This window comes from Pinus tabuliformis, chromosome 4_2, assembly GCF_031772625.1.
Source record: "Pinus tabuliformis cultivar Carrire ecotype Pingquan chromosome 4_2, CPIR1, whole genome shotgun sequence".
NCBI classification, from domain to species: Eukaryota; Viridiplantae; Streptophyta; class Pinopsida; order Pinales; family Pinaceae; genus Pinus; species Pinus tabuliformis.
This window is the reverse complement of record NC_142304.1, coordinates 171321807-171342966: the sequence shown is the minus strand read 5'-3', so window position 1 is coordinate 171342966 and position 21160 is coordinate 171321807. Positions and strand designations below refer to the sequence as shown.

At 38.0% G+C, this 21160-nt stretch overlaps 1 protein-coding gene across 2 annotated transcripts in view; it reads left to right on the top strand.

Moving 5' to 3' along the window:
* The window catches only part of LOC149168728 (Mitochondrial inner membrane translocase complex, subunit Tim44-related protein), a 453829-nt gene that overhangs the window by 260347 nt on the left and 172322 nt on the right, over positions 1-21160 (top strand). For both annotated transcript variants that reach the window (XM_089428390.1, XM_089428389.1), the window contains exons 8-10: positions 17826-17894; positions 18227-18328; positions 18461-18529. In XM_089428390.1, coding sequence (XP_089284516.1) covers positions 17826-17894; positions 18227-18328; positions 18461-18529 — 240 coding nt within the window. The remainder of the gene's footprint in view (positions 1-17825; positions 17895-18226; positions 18329-18460; positions 18530-21160) is intronic.

The window sequence follows — 21160 nt, the reverse complement described above, 5'->3', positions numbered from 1 at the left end:
TTCTCTTCTCCATGTGTCATGCACTAGGCTAGGACTTGTTGTCGCGCAGATTGGCACGACAACGCTCAGACCGGGGGCTGTCACTCTGATGCCCGATCCCTCCGTTTAAGCTTGTCTCCCACGGCTAAGGGGGGTAGACCCTGAGGAAAGATGAAAGCCAACTGCCAAACAGTTGGACCGGGAGACGAGATGCACTAAAATGGTTTTATTGATTTGATAGACCAGTGCCTTGTGAGATTGGTGCCTAAATGATTACTTTCTAGATGGTATAAGAACATGAATCATAACAGCAATCATTTATCATCAAAAGATCAGAACAATGCTTTAAATATCCAGTAAAAAAAAACCACAAAGTTCCTCGAATAACGATATCCGGCAAACTAAGAGAAATAAATTGCTTTGAATAACAGAGAAACCAGATACCATTCTATTTTACTATTGTATTTTCTCTTGAAGAAGTAATAAAGTGGCTCAATAGTTCTCTATTTCTAGTGTTTCCATGGGTGCTTAATGTATATTTCGTTTTTCTGATTGTTGGATTGTTTGCATGCTTTGTATATCACTTACATTCCTGTTTAGGAACATTACATTGTACTATTTCTCCCATATCATGATAAAATGGCTGAGTTGGTTGCAGTGTTTTTAAAACCGGAACCGATGACTGGACTGGTCCACCTAATGAACCGGTTTACCGACCGGAACCGGTCTAACTGGGACTGGTTTGGTCTAAACGAACCGGTTTTAAAAAAATACATTAAATAATTAATTTTTAATGAAACAAAACTATTTTTAAGATTTAAAATCATGATTCCAAGCCAATAAAGACAATATGCAAAGTTTGCTCATTTATATACCATGTAAAGGTGAATATATCAAAATGGCACCGAGTGCAATACATATCATTGATAAAATAGCAAAATACATAAGCAATGAGGCTCTAAATGGCTTATAAAGTCCAGAAACCAGTGTTGCACTAATTGCCAAAAAATCGCGATAAATTCGTTTTATCGCGATTTTTTCAAAAAGAAGATAAAATCGGCCGATAAAATTGGGGTTTTCTTTTTGCCGATTTTGATGAAAAATTGTGATTTTTTGGGAAAAAATCGTGGAATTTTTTTCTTTCTTTTTTATTATGAGGAGGAGGAGGTGACCCAAGCTACCGCTGTCACCAGTAGAGGATGTGGTCTACTTCCTGTAGCTCCTAGTTCTTAAGCTTCTAGAGCACAATAGAGTCTACTGCTAACTCCACCGAGTCATCGACATCTACATCTAGAGGGGAAAAGGAAATCAGTAGTATTAGACTTTAGTTATTTGGTTCATTTCATTGTATATGACATTATGACTCATGATATGAGATACATTATTATATTTTTTGTTGATATTTTGAGGCTGAGTTGGGAGTCATGAGTCAAGACTTACTATTCAGGTTATGATTAACTGTTATGTGTGATGTGGCACTAGAAATGATATTAAACATCTTATATATTAGTTCTTTTATCATATTTATGTGTTGATGTATTTATTTTATGTTGTAGATGCTTTAGATATTAAAAAAATGCAAAAAAATGAATATTTTTGTATGTTATGATTTTTTCCCGATTTTTACTGATTTTTTCCCGATTTTTATGATTTTTTTCCAATTTTTTCCCCGCGCCGATAATATCCCGATAACGATTAGTGCAACATTGCCAGAAACAATGCTGCAAGCTATGAGGCCATTGGCCTACTACAAGTCTACAATGTACACATGATCAATCATCAAGTTCATCACCATTACTAGTCACAGGATCATCATCAGGAGATACATAGACATCATTTGGTTCAGAGTTTGAGGATGCCTTAGCCTGATCTGCAACCTTAGTATCAATGCCACCAATAACAATAGAACTGGACCTAGTGGAAGCACGAGTTTGTCGACCTGCACGACTAGTGCCTTCTATTGGTTCTTTGCCTTTCCTTGATGCCGCTACTAATCCTAGTTCTGATGCCGCCACATAATGTGCTTCATCCCTCGCTAAAGCCATGTCGATATCAAAATCAGCCTTAAACACAGGATCTTTAGTCTCCTCCACCCATTCTGATGTTGGATCAATATCGTCCAACACAATGGGATCTAGATCAGGTATTTTGCTCATCATTTGGTTCCTCCTCAGTTGAAGGTTGTATTGCACGAAAACAAGATCATTTAACTGTTTTTGTTCCAAACGATTTCTCTTCTTTATGTGTATGCACTCAAAAACATACCAATTGCGCTCACAACCTAAAGCACTGCAAGTTTGATTGAGGACTCTAATTGCAAACCTTTGCAATTGAGGACACTGGCCACCAAATGACTCCCACCAATGTGCTGCAAAGAAAAAGACATTAATTAGTAACTTAGCTTATAATTTGAATTGTAAAGAACGTAAACAATTTTAACTTGAAAAGAAAAACAAATTGGAAATTGGAATTTCTTACCTGGTTGGTCCACATCTCTTGCCATCTTTGCGAAGCTTTTGCCAAAAGTACCACCTGCCATATTGAAAACAGTAAGCTGTCTATGTATTTCCAACTGGTCTGCACGGCTAGGGACCATGCCCTCCAAGCAATCAATCAATCCATCTTTGACCTCCCCATCATGCAGATCTCCTAGCCGATTTTTATAATGATACTTTGGGTTTAAAAAATACCCAGCTGCATGTATAGGACGATGGAGTTGATTGTTCCATCTGTTATCAATGATCTCCCATATACGACCATATTTAGCTAACCTGTCCTTGTAAGCTGCCCGTATCTACTCCTTTGCCTGATCCATAGCCTCATAAATGTATCCCATGGCCAATCTTTCCCCATCCACCATCCTTAGAACCTTAACAAGAGACTTGGTAATTTTCACAAGCTCTAGAGACCTTTTCCAAAAATAAGCGTCTAACACTTTCTTTTTGGTATCTTTTCTATCTGGTCTACGAGGCCACCGAGATTCAAACCATTCTCAGAGGAAAACATTTTTTGCAAGTTTTTATGTTGACCATTAAGACATTGCAACGTGAGGAAGTGAGTTGCAAATCTCGTAATTGCAAGCCTAACAAGGTCTTTGCCCCGAGTGTGTTTCCTCATTAGGCTCAATACCCATGAGTGGTTGTAAATGTAATTTGTAATGCACTTGGCATGCTCTACAGTGTTTTTTACCCACTCGACTTTGCCTATATCCTCAAGCATGAGGTCTAGGCAATGTGCAACACATGGAGTCCAAAATATGGTCTTATATTGGTTTCAAGCATCTTTCCAGAAAGAACATAGTTTGAGGCATTATCAGTGATGACCTGCACAACATGCTGCTTCCCAACTTCCTGAATAATGTTATCCAAATGCTCAAATAGAAGGGCTGCATCCTTTACCTTATCAGATACATCAACTGATTTGAAAATCATGGTTCCTTGACGGCAAGAAACAAGGAAATTAATGATAGTGCGGTTCTTTCCATCGGTCCATCCATCTGACATGATGGAACAACTTGTTTTGAGCCATGAATCTTTAAACTCAACCAAATACTCATCAATGGAAGATATCTCTTTTTGCAAAAGAGCTCCCCTCAAGTCATGCAGACTAGAGCCTTTGAAGCCTTTTCCTGCAGCTATAACAGAGTTCCACATAGCTTGGTAATAAGGTGAGTGAGCAACATTAAATGGGATATCTGAATCATACCACCATCTAGCAATGTATTGATGAGAAGTTTCTTTGCATTTTCTTTTCCAATGTTGATCCAAAGTGGGTTGAGAACTTGGCTGCAAGGAAGTGGGATTAGAAGAGGCAATGTTGGCAGAAGATGAGAAATAACTTTGGATGTTTGTTCTCTTTGTTCCTTTTGATGGTTGGCAAAAGAAGGATGAACATAGTGAAAGGGGTTATTGGTGGAAGGGATAGAAGAGGAGTCTTGAATCTCATAATCATCATCCCCACTCTCTTTCATGGCTTCTAATAATTCCCTCTTCCTTGCAATGCCATCTTGGATGGCCTTCTCCCTATAGCCTTATCCTCATAAAACTTTTGAAGCTTGGAAATGTATTCTGCCCTAATAGGACCTAACAGTGCATTTGGTGCATCACATGGCTTTACTTGGCCTCTTATCCCAACCAAGTGTTGTTTCAACCTAAGAATACCCCCACCTCCAATAGATTTATGGCATAATTTTCATATCATTTTTCCATCAATTACATTACAATGAGCCCATGCACTGTCCTTTCCTTTTGGAGCTATGTTTGCTTGAAATAATAACAATTTGCAAAGAAATCTTCCGTTTAAAAAAAGTTTGCAGCTAAGCAAGATGGAAAACCAAAGATAAATATAGGAAAACAAATGCACATGCAAGCTACAAAATTTGATAGCATAGAGCTAGAGAGTTCATAGCATAGATGATAGAAGTGAGAAGTTTATAAATTTATAACACATAAAAAAATTTAATTCATGGACTATTTAAAATATAACATTTTTTTGTTTTTTTTTTTTTTTTGAATCTAAATCTAATAAAATGAAATAAAATAAAATAAATCTAAAACATAATCTAAATAAAACAACTCTGAACACACATTAAAATCTATATTAAACAAAGAAAACAAAACAAATCTAACTATCTTTAACCTACGACTCTACTAACATATTGACAACGTCACGGCTAGGGATGCAAATCAAAAAAAAAATCGACGGCAGTTGAACTGAAGGCGTCCAGGCGTAGGGGTTGGAGTCAAAGGCACGGGTTCGATGGAGGTGATACCAGTTATCACCACAACCTCATGGATGCGACGTACGCACTGTTGCTGCCAGCGTGGGTGGGGGTAGCAGTAAAACGATACAACAACAAGAGGCTAAAACTGCGGCTGGGGATTTTTCAGCAATGGGAAAGACAACTTTTGAATGGAAAATGGCGGCAGGCCAAACCCACAACGACGCGGCTACAGTCTCAACGTGCAGGAGCAAACGGATAATGAGTGGCAGCCAGACAGAAATCGTAAGCAGTAAAGGAACGAGGGTTTCGCTTGATGGCTCAGGCATAAACCAGTAAACGAAAATCACGATGACGGAATGAATTCCGACTTGGGCACTGGAACTTAAATGAAAAAACGTCTCAAGAGGAAAACCGCAGATTAAGCCACAAGAAAAAAAAACGATGCAATCACAAATCAGCGTATGCTGGTCAGCTATATCACGATTTTTGTTTTTTATTCTGAGAAAATAAAAGGATGCGATAAACAGCTCCACGCGTAATTCAAACCCTGTATACTAAAATCACAATCGCAATATCGAAATTGACCTGCTGGAGATTCGTAGACTTACCTGATGCCTGTATGTAGCGCTTATCCCACAGAAAATTTTTCACTTGAAGCGTATGAGGCACCCGATCTGCAAGGAATGTCCGGTCCCCAAGCAATTACGGATGGAAAACTTGAACAACGAAGAGGGAAATTTAACGTTTACTCTGAGGAGTATGACGTGGGGCAGCGTTTCCTCCGAAGCTTTTTTGAAAATCCCTTAACTGACTATGTTCTTTTAGGTGCACAGTTTGTGAAATTCAATCCCTCAACAGCCAGCCCAGCAAATGGGCAGACAACCAACACAGTGCTAGATGCAAAACCCTTTTCTCGATTTTGTCTCAGTAATCCTGCAGGAAAAGAACACTGGCAGATATACACAAAATTTTGCAGTAAATCCTTGAAAATTTTGCCCAAAATCACAAAAAATTATAGCTCTGGACAGCCAGATTTAACAATAATTGCAGTAATACTTTTGAAATATCAGAAAATTTGAACTTCACTGTGAACAGAAAGAAAATTTCTCAATGTAAAACATGAAATAAACTTTAACAGATTAACCCAGGGCACAATCAGCTGGGCTTTGCACAGAACAGCCTGTGGGAGTCGGTTGGTTTAGCCCAGAACTTCCCCAAACGCCCACAAATATCCTTCACCTAAAGGTTTACTGCACACCTCAAGCAAACATCAGCAAAGAGGGCAAGAAATGCTGCTAGATTTCAAGAAATAATGGAGATACCTGCCATATTTCCAGAAACCCTACAACATTCAAACCCTAGCACGTGAGAAAGATACCTGTACTCACAATGCTCTGAAAAACCAGCTATTTTAACTGCTGAAAACTGAAATATGCAGAAAAGCAAACATCTCACAGCAATTCCAAAGAGTAACACCAGCCAGTTTGAACCCCAAAGTCTTGTTATTAATCAGAAAATCAGATTACAAGAGAGCTTTCTCAGTACAGACTCACAGATTAGATAAAACTATAAAATGACCCCCTAAGACCCTATATAAAGGAAATGATCCCAACGGCTAGTTTTGGGTGATCCATGTTGAAGCGATCTCGACCGTCGATGAGGGTTAAGACATCCCTTAATCTCATTCGTCGATTTTATTTAAAAAGTTATTTTTGCATGCATTCACAAAAATATTATTATTTTATTGCTTAGGGTTTTTGCTTTATGTTTTTTAATTTTTTTTTTAATTTTTTAATTTTTTTTAATTTTTTATTTATTTTATTAATTTTTTTTAAATTTTTAATTCATTTAAGATGGATCATCAAACTAAGCCGTTGGAAACATCACCTAGGACCTAGGACCTAGGACTCATGAGGGGATTTACAACATTTCCAACCCTCAAGACACATTTTATCATGATTTTTACAATTTACATCTCAAAGGGATGAACCCACTTAATACAGACCCTCATAGAACACCCAGTTCTGCGACACAACTATAATCTAGCAGATTAACATATAAGATTCTCCTAAAGTTCTGATGACGAAATCCATCCCGGCTTTGGGGTCAGGTTTGAAGGAAAACTCTGCCGATCCGTGGATCGGTGAGACGAAAAACCTTCTGGGACGTAGATTATCATCAGAAAGTTAGGTCCACCTAGGCAAATTTACATACATGACTCTGATCTGCTTAGATTATTTACAACTTATACATGCAGACTGGGTTTACAACAAAAATGATCAAGCTGTCGATGACTGTAGGCTGGCACGGACATGTCGCTGAGGAGCTACCCGTCCCTGCCAACATAAAGGAGGTGTACTGCATGGGCAGTTGACCAGTAGTGGTCAACATCTGGCTCTACTTGGGGACACGTTGCTGCACTGGTAGGAATGTGAGAATCCAGAATCTGCATCCATACAACACACAAATAAAAATAAGTAGCGTCCATTCCAAAATCATCATATACATTAAGCACAGGAAAGATAAAAGCTCTTCATTTATTGACTAACTAATAACATGAAAAGTAAATCTAATCGTAAAACAGAGATAAAATGCTGAAAAGACAAGGAGTAGGGATAGAAATACAATACAAAAGATGCCCCATGGCATCAGATATCATCTCTGAAGAACAGCTTGAGCATTTGGCCGTTCACTGGTAGATCAAGTGGCTCGCCATCCAATCTGCTCAAGTAGAATGAGTTTGGCCCAGCTATATCTCTAATGATGTATGGTCCCAGCCACAAGCTGTCAAACTTTTTATGCTTTCCTGGTTTTTCATTTTTGCGATCCCAAAGTAAAACCATATCTCCAACCTGCAAAGATCTAGATCTAGAGCATTTATCAAAGCTTTTCTTAATATTAGATTGATTTTTACATATAGTTTCAAAAGCTGTCCGACGAGTCTCATCTAATTCCACAATCTGATCTATCCTATTCTGAACAACATCCTTATCAGTGGAAAATTTTTGGAGAAGCTGATAGGCTGGCAATTTTAGGTGCACAGGTAAGGTAACATCCAAGCCATAAACCAATTCAAAGGGAGATTTACCAGTAGATTTCTTCTTAGTAATTCTGTCTGCCCACAAAGCATACTTGATTTTGCTGTCCCAAGACTTCTTGTTATCTCCTACTATTTTCTTGATAATGGTTATGAGATTTTTATTACTTGATTTAGCCAAACCATTACCCTGAGGATAGTAATTCGACGAATGAGATAAGACAATGCCATATTTGAAACAGAAAGATGTAAACTCTGAAGAACTAAAAGCCTTGGCATTGTCTGTAGTAATCTTAGCGGGGACACCAAATCTAGTAATGATATTATTCTCAATGAAATCCATAATCACCTTTTCAGTGGCATTATTAGCAGGAATGGCTTCGACCCATTTAGTGAAGTAATCAGTAGCAGTCAAAATCCATGAGTAGCCATTGCTAGAATTTTCATGGAACTTCCCTATGAAGTCCAGACCCCAATGCTGAAAAGGAGCCTCTACAATAACAGGTTGTAGAGGAAGGGCAGCAAGCTTCTGCTTCCCAGTGAATAGTTGACAGGCTTGACACGTTCTAACAAACTTGTGCACGTCAGAAAAAATCGAAGGCCAATAATAGCCAGCTCTCAGGATTTTGTGGGCGGTAGTTCTAGCAGCATAATGACCACCACAAAATCCTGAGTGAAAATCTGAAATTAATCTTTTGGACTCAACATCGTCAACACACCTAAGCACTATGCCCTCAGGATTTCTCCATCCAAGGCCATCCTTCATAAGGCAATACTTAGTGGCCTTTAGTCTAAGAGCCCTTCTCTTATGAGCGACTAAATGGTTAGGACATGAAAGATTTGTCAAGTAGTAAACTATGTCCTTATACCATTCATGCTCTGCTAATCTTCTCAATTCTGGTGAAGATAGATCGTCAAGGCAAAACAAACCAAGAGTCTTTTCGTTACTTTCCGTTAACATTTGAGCTAAACCTTGGCCTTTGATCAGCTTGGTGGGTTTAATTTCTAAATCATACTCCTGTATCTTAGTAACCCACCTAGCACGAGTCCCTAAGCAATCGGTTTGAGTTGATATGTCCTTAACAGCAGAATGTGGGACGAAAGCAATGATCTTAGAATAACCCACATAAGTTTTAAAATGCTTGAGAGACTTGACCAGGGCATAGGCCTGCTTTTCCATGGTATTGTACTTCAACTCAGAATTTTGAAGTGCTCTACTCATGAAAGCAATAGGCTGCTCTTGACCATCTCGATTCTTTTGAAGCAAGACACCGGCAATGGTATCTTCAGAAGCGAAAGAAAAAATCATGAAATTCTTGGAGTAATCAGGACTAACCAGGACAGGAGCTTTCGCGATAGCAGACTTGATTTCTTGGAAAGCCCTTTTGCCCTCTTCTTGCCAGACAAATTTCGCATTTTTCTTCAGAAGACTTTGAATGGGCTTAGCTATTTCCGCATAATTTGGGATGAATCTTCTAATAAAATTTATCTTTCCAAGGAAAGACTGAAGGGACTTGAGGTTATGCGGGAGAGGAATCTTTTGAATTGCTTCAACTCGTTCGGGATCGACCTTGACTCCTTCCTTAGAAATGATATGACCGAGTAATTTCCCTTCTGTTACCCCAAAAACAGACTTAGCCGGATTCAAAGAAATTCCATATTCTCTACATCTATCGAAAACTTGCCTAAGATGATCTATATGACTGATACCATCTTTAGAGAAAACAGTAAGATCATCTTGATATATTTCGATAATTTTCCCGATTAACCCTTTGAAGGCATAGTCCATGGCCCTCTGGAAAGTAGCTCCAGCGTTTGTTAACCCAAATGGCATTCTAATGTATTCGAAAGTCCCCCATGGTGTTGTGAATGTGGTCTTGTGTCGATCTTCCTTTTTAACCCAAACTTGATTATACCCAGAAAAACCGTCTAGCAATGACATCATTCCAGACCCAGTTACTCTTTGCAACAAAGTTTCCATTTTTGGCAAAGGGTAATTATCCTTTTTGCATGCTAGATTAAGGTTTCTAAAATCGACACAAAGTCTTATTGTACCATTCTTCTTCCTGACAATCACTAAATTCGAACACCATGTCGAATGCCTAGTTTGAGCGATGATCCCTGCTGCAAGCATCTTCGCCAACTCTTTTTGAACCATGGGGGCTAACTTAGGATTAATCTGCCTAAGTTTCTGCCGAAAGGGTTTAGCATTTTCGTCTTTTAAGGGAATAGTATGCTCCATAATATCTTCCCTATAGCCCTTCAACTCATCATAGGAAAAAGCCAAAACATCTCGATATTCACGAAGTAAATCAATTAACTTTTTCCTTTCCTCCAGACTAGTACCTTTACCGATTTTAACCATTTTCGGATTTTCAGAAGTACCAATGTTAACTTCAAGGTACTCGCCTGGGTCCAACTTGTCTTCTTCTCTCAGCTTCGTGGCATCATGCCGATCAAAATGTTGCTCTAAGGCAACTACATTTCTGGGAGTAGGGTTTATGATATGTCCATGATCTAAAGAACTGTCCTCGCCAGAAAGTATCCGGAAATCCTCAAACTCATCCAAATGATTGAGAAAACGAACGATTTGTTTTTCATCATTAAAAACTTGCCAATGCTCTGAGTTGTCTGGAACAGATGGTCTGAATATTACTTCCATTTTAATTTTATCGTTAATTAACTCGTCAGACAACTGGAAAGTGGTAGCAGCTACGGCAAGTTCATCTGCCGAACTATTTAGCTCTCTAGGAATTGCTTCAAGGTTAAGGGCATCGAAGTGCTCCATAGTATCCCACACAACATTTCGATAGTTTCTTAATCTCTGATTTCTACATGTGAATCTGTTCTTAAGCTGCATGATAACCAGATCGGAATCACCCTTGATGCTAAGCAACTTAATCTTCAAGGCTTTGGCCAATTCAAGGCCCAACAATATGGCTTCATACTCAGCGACATTGTTGGTTGCTTCAAATTCTAGACGATAGGCAAACTTGAATACGTGACCAAGGGGAGACTTAAGCACAATTCCAGCACCCTTACCATGAATAGAAAACGCACCATCGAAATACATATACCAGACTTCATCTTTAAGACTTTTGACCTTTTCATCGGGAGGAGTTATGAAGTTAGACAGGATAGCATAGTTCCCGATGTCAGATTGTTCTCTAATTATTTCGTTATGAGGTTTCTTAGGATCTTCAACATGAAATTTCCTCTCAGGCTCTCTATTTAGTCTAACGAAACCGTCACCGCTAGGAGAAGGAATCATAGCATATGACCAATTCATCTGAATGCTTCCCCCTAGATCAGAGGCCCACTTTCTAGATAACAACATACCCCAAGCATCAGGTACATCAACGACAACAATATCCATAACCACCATGATGTCTGGGTGGACCGAAAGATGAACTTGCAAATCCTTGATTAAACCATGTACTTCGATCTTCTTAGAATCCATGGCGCATATATTATAGTAGGGTCTGGAAACTCTTAAGTTACGCTGTTCCATAACCCTTTTAGTCATAACACAAGCAGATGCACCTGAATCCAACATGCAATTATTCAATTTATACCCATTGACTAACAAGGTGATAAAGAAGGGTTGATGATCCTTGTTATCAGCATCTACGCTTTGCAGATAAATAGGAGCATCATGATAGTCAACCTCACGAATCTTCTGTTGAGAAGCGTTGACTTGGGGACCCTGAATTGCTTTTAGTAACTTGTCTCTTTGGGAAGGGATCTTAGCGATCTCAGACACGGGAACCCAGATTTTAGCATTATTAAACCAACTTCCCAAATCGACATCGATTCCAGAGTTTATACCCGGGTTTGAAGTTCGAGGAGGAATTTGATTCCCGCTCTGATCTTTATCCCTTCTCTGGTACGTTAAACCCTTATCTCTAGCAATTTCCAGAATTCTCTCAGGAGAGGGTTTCTCACCATATAACCTGGCCAAAATGTCATCTTCGTTTTCAAGGTTATTTATACTAAAAGCAGATTGAGGATTCACAACATCATAGCTCCTTTTCTTAACCTCTATCCAATCATTCATGGGCAAAGGAAACTTGCTCCCTACCACGTTTATTTGCTCACCTGTCCCAATCATACCATTATCGAAAAGTCTTCTGATAATGGGACAAGAGGACTCTTCATGAAAATCAGCACAAGCACGACAGTAAGGAGGAGCATTATCCACCAGGTTGGTAAGCGGATTAGGGGGCCTCTGCTCACTAGATTGACCCTTTCTTTGCCAATTACTATTTCTGCTATTATTATTTCGAGGCTGAAAATTTTGCGGTTGCGCTCTTTCCATTTGAATTAACCTATTCTGCAAAGTGTTTATCTCCTTATTATGATTGATTTCCATAGTTTCAATTTTTTGAAGCAATTTAAGAACAAGCTCACTTTCTGGCTCCTGGGCTGCTTTTCCCTCAGGTTCCTTTAGTTTCGTAGCAGCCCTATCAAAGCCTGGGATTTCAGACTTCCCAGAAGCTGCCTTGTCCTTCTCAAGTTCTACAGCTAAGGCTTGGCAATCTCGATAATCAGTAAGTTTAGCACGCCTTAATTCATAAGATGGTTCAAGACCAAAGGCATCAATATAAAAATCTTGGAGAGTTTTATCTGAAGGTTTATAGTCTTGAGGTAATTCTCTAATAATACCATTAAACCTTCTATTAAATTCTTCAACAGTTTCGTCTTCTCTCTTTTTCATCAGAGTAAGAGCTCTTATAAGGTGTCTTCCCTCTCTCTTATCTCCATATTTTTCTCTAAATGCATTAATGATTGATTGTAAAGAGTCAAAAGAATTAGGAGGTTTTTCTGTAAACCAGTCATGAGCATCACCTCCTAGAGTCAAGATAAAAAGGGTCATCCTGACATCTTCATGATCAAAATCAAGAGATCTAGCATACTTAGCCATCCATATGTTGAAATCTCGCAAATGGGAATTAACAGTAATGGCATTATCTCCATGAAAGCTAGGCAATTTGTCTATCCCAACAGATGGAATATCATTGGGGGCTCCAGGAATGTTAGAAAAATCACAAGGGCCCAACAAACTCATGGTGTTGCGCCTAACTTGACCCCTAAAGAGCAGATGAACGTCAGAAAGGGCTTCTTGTCCAAGATTTGTAAGGAGTGCACGAGAAGCGAGTTTGTGTGATCGCACCCTGTAAACCTTTTTAGGATCCGGAGTGGGGTTGCACAGACTGCCTGGATGTCTTCTAGTGTACACTCTTGCAGATAATATGGGAAGTGGAGTCGCCACTTGAACAAGAAGCTAAGCACAGACAAGCTTGAAATGAAAAACCCAAGGACAGAAAAACTCTATCCCCGGCAACGGCGCCAAAAAATGTTGTCGCGCAGATTGGCACGACAACGCTCAGACCGGGGGCTGTCACTCTAATCTCCGATCCCTCCGTTTAAGCCTGTCTCCCACGGCTAAGGGGGGTAGACCATGAGGAAAGATGAAAGCCAACTGCCAAACAGTTGGACCGGGAGACGAGATGCACTAAAATGATTTTATTGATTTGATAGACCAGTGCCTTGTGAGATTGGTGCCTAAATGATTACTTTCTAGATGGTATAAGAACATGAATCATAACAGCAATCATTTATCATCAAAAGATCAGAACAATGCTTTAAATATCCAGTAAAAAAAACCACAAAGTTCCTCGAATAACGATATCCTGCAAACTAAGAGAAATAAATTGCTTTGAATAACAGAGAAACCAGATACTTATTTCGTATTCAGACCACAGCACGAAAGATATACGATGATAAACAACTGAAGGTGGTAAGAGCAATTTTCCACAAAAAAAAAGAAAGAAATTTTTATGCTTTTTCAATTTTTTCCCCTTTTTTTTTTTTTTTTAAATATCAAGCAAAACCTAAAAATAAAAAATTTAACCAAACTATAAAAATAAAACAATTTTTTTTTTTTTTTTATATTTTTTTTATATCTATATATATATATATATATATATATATATATATATATATAAAGAAACCAAATAAAAAATCTAATTTAAAATCAAAAGACCTAAAAAAAATAAAACCTAAAACCTAAATTAAAGTCTAAGAAATTTAAACTAAAATTAATCTAAAAATAAAAAAAGTTTAAAACTAAGCCTAAGAACTATTTAAAATATAACATTTTTTTTTTGTTTTATTTTTTTTTTGAATCTAAACTTAATAAAATGAAATAAAATAAAATAAATCTAAAACATAATCTAAATAAAACAACTCTGAACACACATTAAAATCTATATTAAACAAAGAAAACAAAACAAATCTAACTATCTCTAACCTACGACTCTACTAACATATTGACAACGTCACGGCTAGGGATGCAAATAAAAAAAAAATCGACGGCAGTTGAACTGAAGGCGTCCAGGCGCAGGGGTCGGAGTCAAAGGCACGGGTTCGATGGAGGTGATACCAGTTATCACCACAACCTCATGGATGCGACGTACGCACTGTTGCTGCCAGCGTGGGTGGGGGTAGCAGTAAAACGATACAGCAACAAGAGGCTAAAACTGCGGCTGGGGATTTTTCAGCAATGGGAAAGACAAACTTTTGAATGGAAAACGGCGGCAGGCCAAACCCACAACGACGCGGCTACAGTCTCAACGTGCAGGAGCAAACGGATAATGAGTGGCAGCCAGACAGAAATCGTAAGCAGTAAAGGAACGAGGGTTTCGCGTGATGGCTCAGGCATAAACCAGTAAACGAAAATCACGATGACGGAATGAATTCCGACCTGGGCACTGGAACTTAAATGAAAAAACGTCTCAAGAGGAAAACCGCAGATTAAGCCACAAGAAAAAAAAAAACGATGCAATCACAAATCAGCGTATGCTGGTCAGCTATATCACGATTTTTGTTTTTATTCTGAGAAAATAAAAGGATGCGATAAACAGCTCCACGCGTAATTCAAACCCTGTATACTAAAATCACAACCGCAATATCGAAATTGACCTGCTGGAGATTCGTAGACTTACCTGATGCCTGTATGTAGCGCTTATCCCACAGAAAATTTGTCACTTCAAGCGTATGAGGCACCCGATCTGCAAGGAATGTCCGGTCCCCAAGCAATTACGGATGGAAAACTTGAACAACGAAGAGGGAAATTTAACGTTTACTCTGAGGAGTATGACGTGGGGCAGCGTTTCCTCCGAAGCTTTTTTGAAAATCCCTTAACTGACTGTGTTCTTTTAGGTGCACAGTTTGTGAAATTCAATCCCTCAACAGCCAGCCCAGCAAATGGGCAGACAACCAACACAGTGCTAGATGCAAAACCCTTTTCTCGATTTTGTCTCAGTAATCCTGCAGGAAAAGAACACTGGCAGATATACACAAAGTTTTGCAGTAAATCCTTGAAAACTTTGCCCAAAATCACAAAAAATTATAGCTCTGGACAGCCAGATTTAACAATAATTGCAGTAATACTTTTGAAATATCAGAAAATTTGAACTTCACTGTGAACAGAAAGAAAATTTCTCAATGTAAAACATGAAATAAACTTTAACAGATTAACCTAGGGCACAATCAGCTGGGCTCTGCACAGAACAGCCTGTGGGAGTCGGTTGGTTCAACCCAGAACTTCCCCAAACGCCCACAAATATCCTTCACCTAAAGGTTTCCTGCACACCTCAAGCAAACATCAGCAAAGAGGGCAAGAAATGCTGCTAGATTTCAAGAAATAATGGAGATACCTGCCATATTTCCAGAAACCCTACAACATTCAAACCCTAGCACGTGAGCAAGATACCTGTACTCACAATGCTCTGAAAAACCAGCTATTTTAACTGCTGAAAACTGAAATATGCAGAAAAGCAAACATCTCACAGCAATTCCAGAGAGTAACACCAGCCAGTTTGAACCCCAAAGTCTTTTTATTAATCAGAAAATCAGATTACAAGAGAGCTTTCTCAGTACAGACTCACAGATCAGATAAAACTATAAAATGACCCCCTAAGACCCTATATAAAGGAAATGATCCCAACGGCTAGTTTTGGGTGATCCATGTTGAAGCGATCTCGACCGTCGATGAGGGTTAAGACATCCCTTAATCTCATCCGTCGATTTTATTTAAAAAGTTATTTTTGCATGCATTCACAAAAATATTATTATTTTATTGCTTAGGGTTTTTGCTTTATGTTTTTTAATGTTTTTTTTATTATTTTTTAATTTTTAATTTTTTTTATTTATTTTATTAATTTTTTTTAAATTTTTAATTCATTTAAGATGGATCATCAAACTAAGCTGTTGGAAACATCACCTAGGACCTAGGACCTAGGACTCATGAGGGGATTTACAACATTTCCAACCCTCAAGACACATTTTATCATGATTTTTACAATTTACATCTCAAAGGGATGAACCCACTTAATACAGAGCCTCATAGAACACCCAGTTCTGCGACACAACTATAATCTAGCAGATTAACATATAAGATTCTCCTAAAGTTCTGATGACGAAATCCATCCCGGCTTTGGGGTCAGGTTTGAAGGAAAACTCTGCCGATCCGTGGATCGGTGAGACGAAAAACCTTCCGGGACGTAGATTATCATCAGAAAGTTAGGTCCACCTAGGCAAATTTACATACATGACTCTGATCTGCTTAGATTATTTACAACTTATACATGTAGACTGGGTTTACAACAAAAATGATCAAGCTGTCGATGACTGTAGGCTGGCACGGACATGTCGCTCAGGAGCTACCCCTCCCTGCCAACAGAAAGGAGGTGTACTGCATGGGCAGTTGACCAGTAGTGGTCAACAGGACTAACAACTATACTTCTAGTGAAGGCCATGGAGGGAGAATGGAGAATAGAAAATTGTATGAGCATCTAAGAGTAATACTCCTTGAGCATATAAAATTCGAGATAGGAAGTAGTCTTGTTGACTGACACTCTTTAAAGATTGAATAGGTATCCAAGACAGGAGTTGTCGAAGAGGACCGATATTCTTGAGGATTGGGAATCCAAGATAAGAATAGTCCTAAAAGGGCATACCTAGTGAACATCTAGATGGGGTATGTACCTTGAGAGGTAGTGCGGTATCTCACATAAAACCTCCCAACATTATGCTTTGACATGTGAAGCACTTGTCAAATTAAGGCCTTACTATGTTGGCAATGTTGGTCATAACATTGATGCTTAAAGATGGCTTACCAATCTGAATCTTCTTATGAGAACTCTTCTGTTTGAGAATACCCTTGTACTGGTTGTACAATTATGAATACCTCTCTACTTAAGAGGGAGTGTTGGAAAATGTAACTAGTTTCTGTATTCATAATTGTCGTTGTACTCATGTAATGATGTATATCTTATGTTACAAGAAAAAGAAGAAAGAAAAAAATTATTTTTAAGCATGGGTTTCATGCGTCATTTTGTTGGTCATCTAGGTCAAGCATGCATTTCATGCTCCTAGGGTTTGTCAAGTCAAAAAAATATTTTCTTGAGTCAAGAGAGTCCTTGTCAATTGTATAAGACCCTATTGGGCAAAAGGGGACATTACATTCCTTTTGTATATCTATCTTTATATCTAGTGGCTAGTATTGTTTCTCTATTTTCTTGGGTTTACCCTTTATTACTCACATATTTTTAATTTTCCTTTCTATATTTAACTTTTAGGAGTAGCCTTGACACACCCCCTTATGTTTGTGACTTTCTGTGTTCTCTGGTCCCTGTGACATATTCATTTGGTCACCCGTGGACATCAATAAATTTATATCATATTATCTTATCTGGACATGAAATTTGATTGTTTGCTATATAGTGCTAGAAACACACCTTTGTCAATATTAATTATTTTCCTTAAATCCATTAGACCCCATTTCTTCTGTGTTGTTTGAATAATCCTGATACAGCCAATGAAATTTGTAGCATTATTCAGTAGCTATAATATATTCACTGCCATGTTATATTATAATCTGTTTACACTATACAACTTTTCAAAACTTGTATGTGCTAGGCATGGTTTCAGTGACTCGTCTATATTTCTGTTTTCCCAGATAAGTGTTCAAAAAATATCAGCAATGTTAAGAAGGCATTTTGTGATTGGCTTATCTGGCAGATAAACAGCCTTTTAGCACAAGGAGATCGTACGTCACTGCGGCAACTAGTAACAGAGAATATGTACACAGTGAGTTTCCAAATATAGATGCACCGAGAAATGCAGGATATGTTCCCTTTCCTCCATTATTTTATTTTAGTATTATGTTCTGATGTTTTGTGATGCCAGATAATTTGTTTCAATCTAAATAAATAGTTTTTAGCTATTAAGCTCTTTAATATAGCTTTGTTTTTCTATAAGATGAGATAATATTTTGTTATCTTATTTTATCTAGGTAACAAGAAAACTATTAAGTAGATTGGATTTTTATAAAGTTATGGATTTCAGAATGTTAAATCTGCAGTGATATAAAATTTTATCTCGTTCTCCTGAATTTGTACTGTTCTTTTTCTTTGTGATAGATTTTCAAGAGGGAAATAAAACAAAGGGAGTCTACTTGGTCTCGTGTCCATTGGGAAATGATAGAGCCTGCTGTTAGAGTACGAACATTACGAGCTCGTATGGTAAGTTCTTTATACTAGCTTGTTTAGTGAGTTTAATTTAGCAAGAAAATGACATATGACTATGCTTGTCAAAATGTAAGTAGGTAAGACATTAATGTTGCACCTGGTTGATCAAATCACTTGCTACTACAGATAGCTGTGGACAAAAATAATCTTGATAATGCATTTGTACAAATTACCCTTGAGATATTAACCAATCAGGTATGAAAGGTTCTATCCATATTTTATTATTAGGCTACAAGATTTGCATGCCCAGGGTTATCCATATGCCCTTATATACTGATTTTGTCATGTAACATCGAATTATGTGTATTTCACTTTTGAGTCGTTTTTGTTGATTTCTAGCCTGTAGGAGCTTGTACCATGTTCTTGCAAGATTTCATGTGAATATCCTTCAAATTGAAAAATTTGGTGGTGAAGTAGATCGATAAAATCAGCGATGCAATGCATGTGCTTGTGTGTGTTCCTTGATGGGGAAGTTGACATTTGGTCAAATATATTTTAGACAGAAGCGTAGAATCAGAACTAGAAAGAGGACATCCTTAATCGAAAGTTGAGTGTATTGGATTTTATGATCGGAATAGTAAACAATTGACTCTGCATAGCTTACATAATGAATACACATGCTCTCACAAGAAAATATTCATTAAACTTAAATGTGCATTGTGGATGATATACAATGGGAAATAACCAAATTATATAGTGCAATATGGGAAGGGGTTGTGACTTTCAGTCAGACCCCGAGTAATAATAAATTTAAACACTCAATGAACGTTCCAAATATAACATATGAAAAGGAAGCAAGGAAGGGTGATGTTACATCTCAAACCTGCACTTTAATTTGTAAAGCCTTAAAACACATGCAACTTTAGAAGAACTAAGATTGTCCATTTCCATCACAACAGACTCTCTCGCTTTAGGCTCACTCTCCTCCAGTGTAAGGGGTTTTCAACTTTTCACTAAGAAAATGCATAATAAACTTTGAAATTAAGTGGATAGTGGGTTGCCAAGACTAGTGCCAATCCATGGCTTATGAATTCAAGGAATACAAGAACAGGTGGTCTGAATTTATGTAGAGAAGATGAGGTCAAGCCATATATTGATCTACCATGACTAATCCAAGTAGGTTTTTTAGGTTGTATAAGAGTACACGAGGCTTGTTATGCAAGATTCACCATCAACACTATGAATTTGTAGCCAACAGATAATGTGTAAGTTTGTCACCATTAAACAATGAAAAAAATCTATAACATGAGATTATAAGTGGAAAGGATGAGGTAGACAACCTTGTAATGAATGAACAACCCAACCAGATTTCACATCATCACATTCAATCTCATCAGACTTGTAAGCGATCACATTTGCTGTGACAAATCTTTCATTACAACAGTAAATTCCTTCAATATTCCAGATTACTTAAAGAGCTAAGCAGGGTTGAGAACCACAAACTTAATTCCTTCTTATATATTTTGACCAAGCCCTCAGCCAAAGGGAATTTTGAGAACTTCATAGACAATCTTGGATTGGTGAGGAATTCCTCCCTTGCTAAGAGGGAGTTTTGATGGATTTTAGCTCAGACATAAACTTCCACATAGTTTTTGTCTCTGTTGGTCACTGAAAGTGTACCCAATTTTTTTTTTAGGAATGCATGCCCAAAGATGTATCAGAAGCTTCATGTACCATCACAGTCTTTCAACTCTACTTCTCATCTTTTTCTGTTGTACTCAAATTCCACAAGCCCTGCGGGGACGATGTAAAGGTGATGCTAGTATGATGAGTTGAGTCATGTAACAGGCATAGGTAACTTGGGATCTTGTCATCAGGTGAGTTTACTCTGGGAGGTTTTTTTCACTTGGTTAATTATTAGGTCCTTACCGGGACATAATAATTAATTGAGTTTTTTCCTCCAAGCATAACCCCAAAGCTGGATTGCGGCTTGATGGTGAGGCCTTGGGTGAGTCCTAGTATCTAGAGGCATTGTATATTACCATACTAGATCACTTGTAAAATTTTGTTGACTTTGATTAGGTCTGGGGGTCATTTTTTTTTTTTTTTAAATTTCTTGCAAGGCGGAAATTTGAATAAAATCTGAATGTAAAATATAATAAGTGATGTCTAGAGAAGTTGTATTGGGTATGTGTGCTCAAAATTAAACCTTTCACCCTCAACTTTCTACTATGACAAACTTTGAGGGGTAAAAAATAAGTTATAAATCCTCAAAACCCATTTTTCCCAAGTATAGTGGAAAATCTGGTAATAAAGTAAACCAAAAATAAATTAAATGGAGAAATATAAATAGCTCCATGTGGCAAAATGACATGGAAATGACTTGGAAATTATTTCAAAGAAAAATGGAGAATGATTTGACACCTTGCATCATAAATACATGGCCTCTAGATAACCAGATTCGCCCTAGAGGCCGCTCGAATCCCAAATCCAGCGAATCCGACGCGATTCTGTCCAGATTCGTGTCCAAATCCATTAACACTTCGTGTCCTTTCCTGACTCGTCGAATTCGAGGTCATGTCACGATTTTCATCTGCATGTCACGATTTTCGGAATCGTGTCCTGTTTCCAGGACTCGCTAAGCTCAAAAAGCGACCTGCGCGGGTATGAAAAGGGCGTGTTTGCTCATTACATCCACGCATATTTTCATTTGGCAAGTGTTTTGTGAGCTGTTGGCAAGTGGAGAAGGGTTTGCAGCAGGGAGTAGAGCATTCAGCAAGGAGAATCGACCACCAGGTAAGTGCATTTTTGATCTCATTGTTTGTAGAATGCAATTTCTTCCATAAACTAATGAATGGGGTGGTGAACCATTAATGGTTTACATTA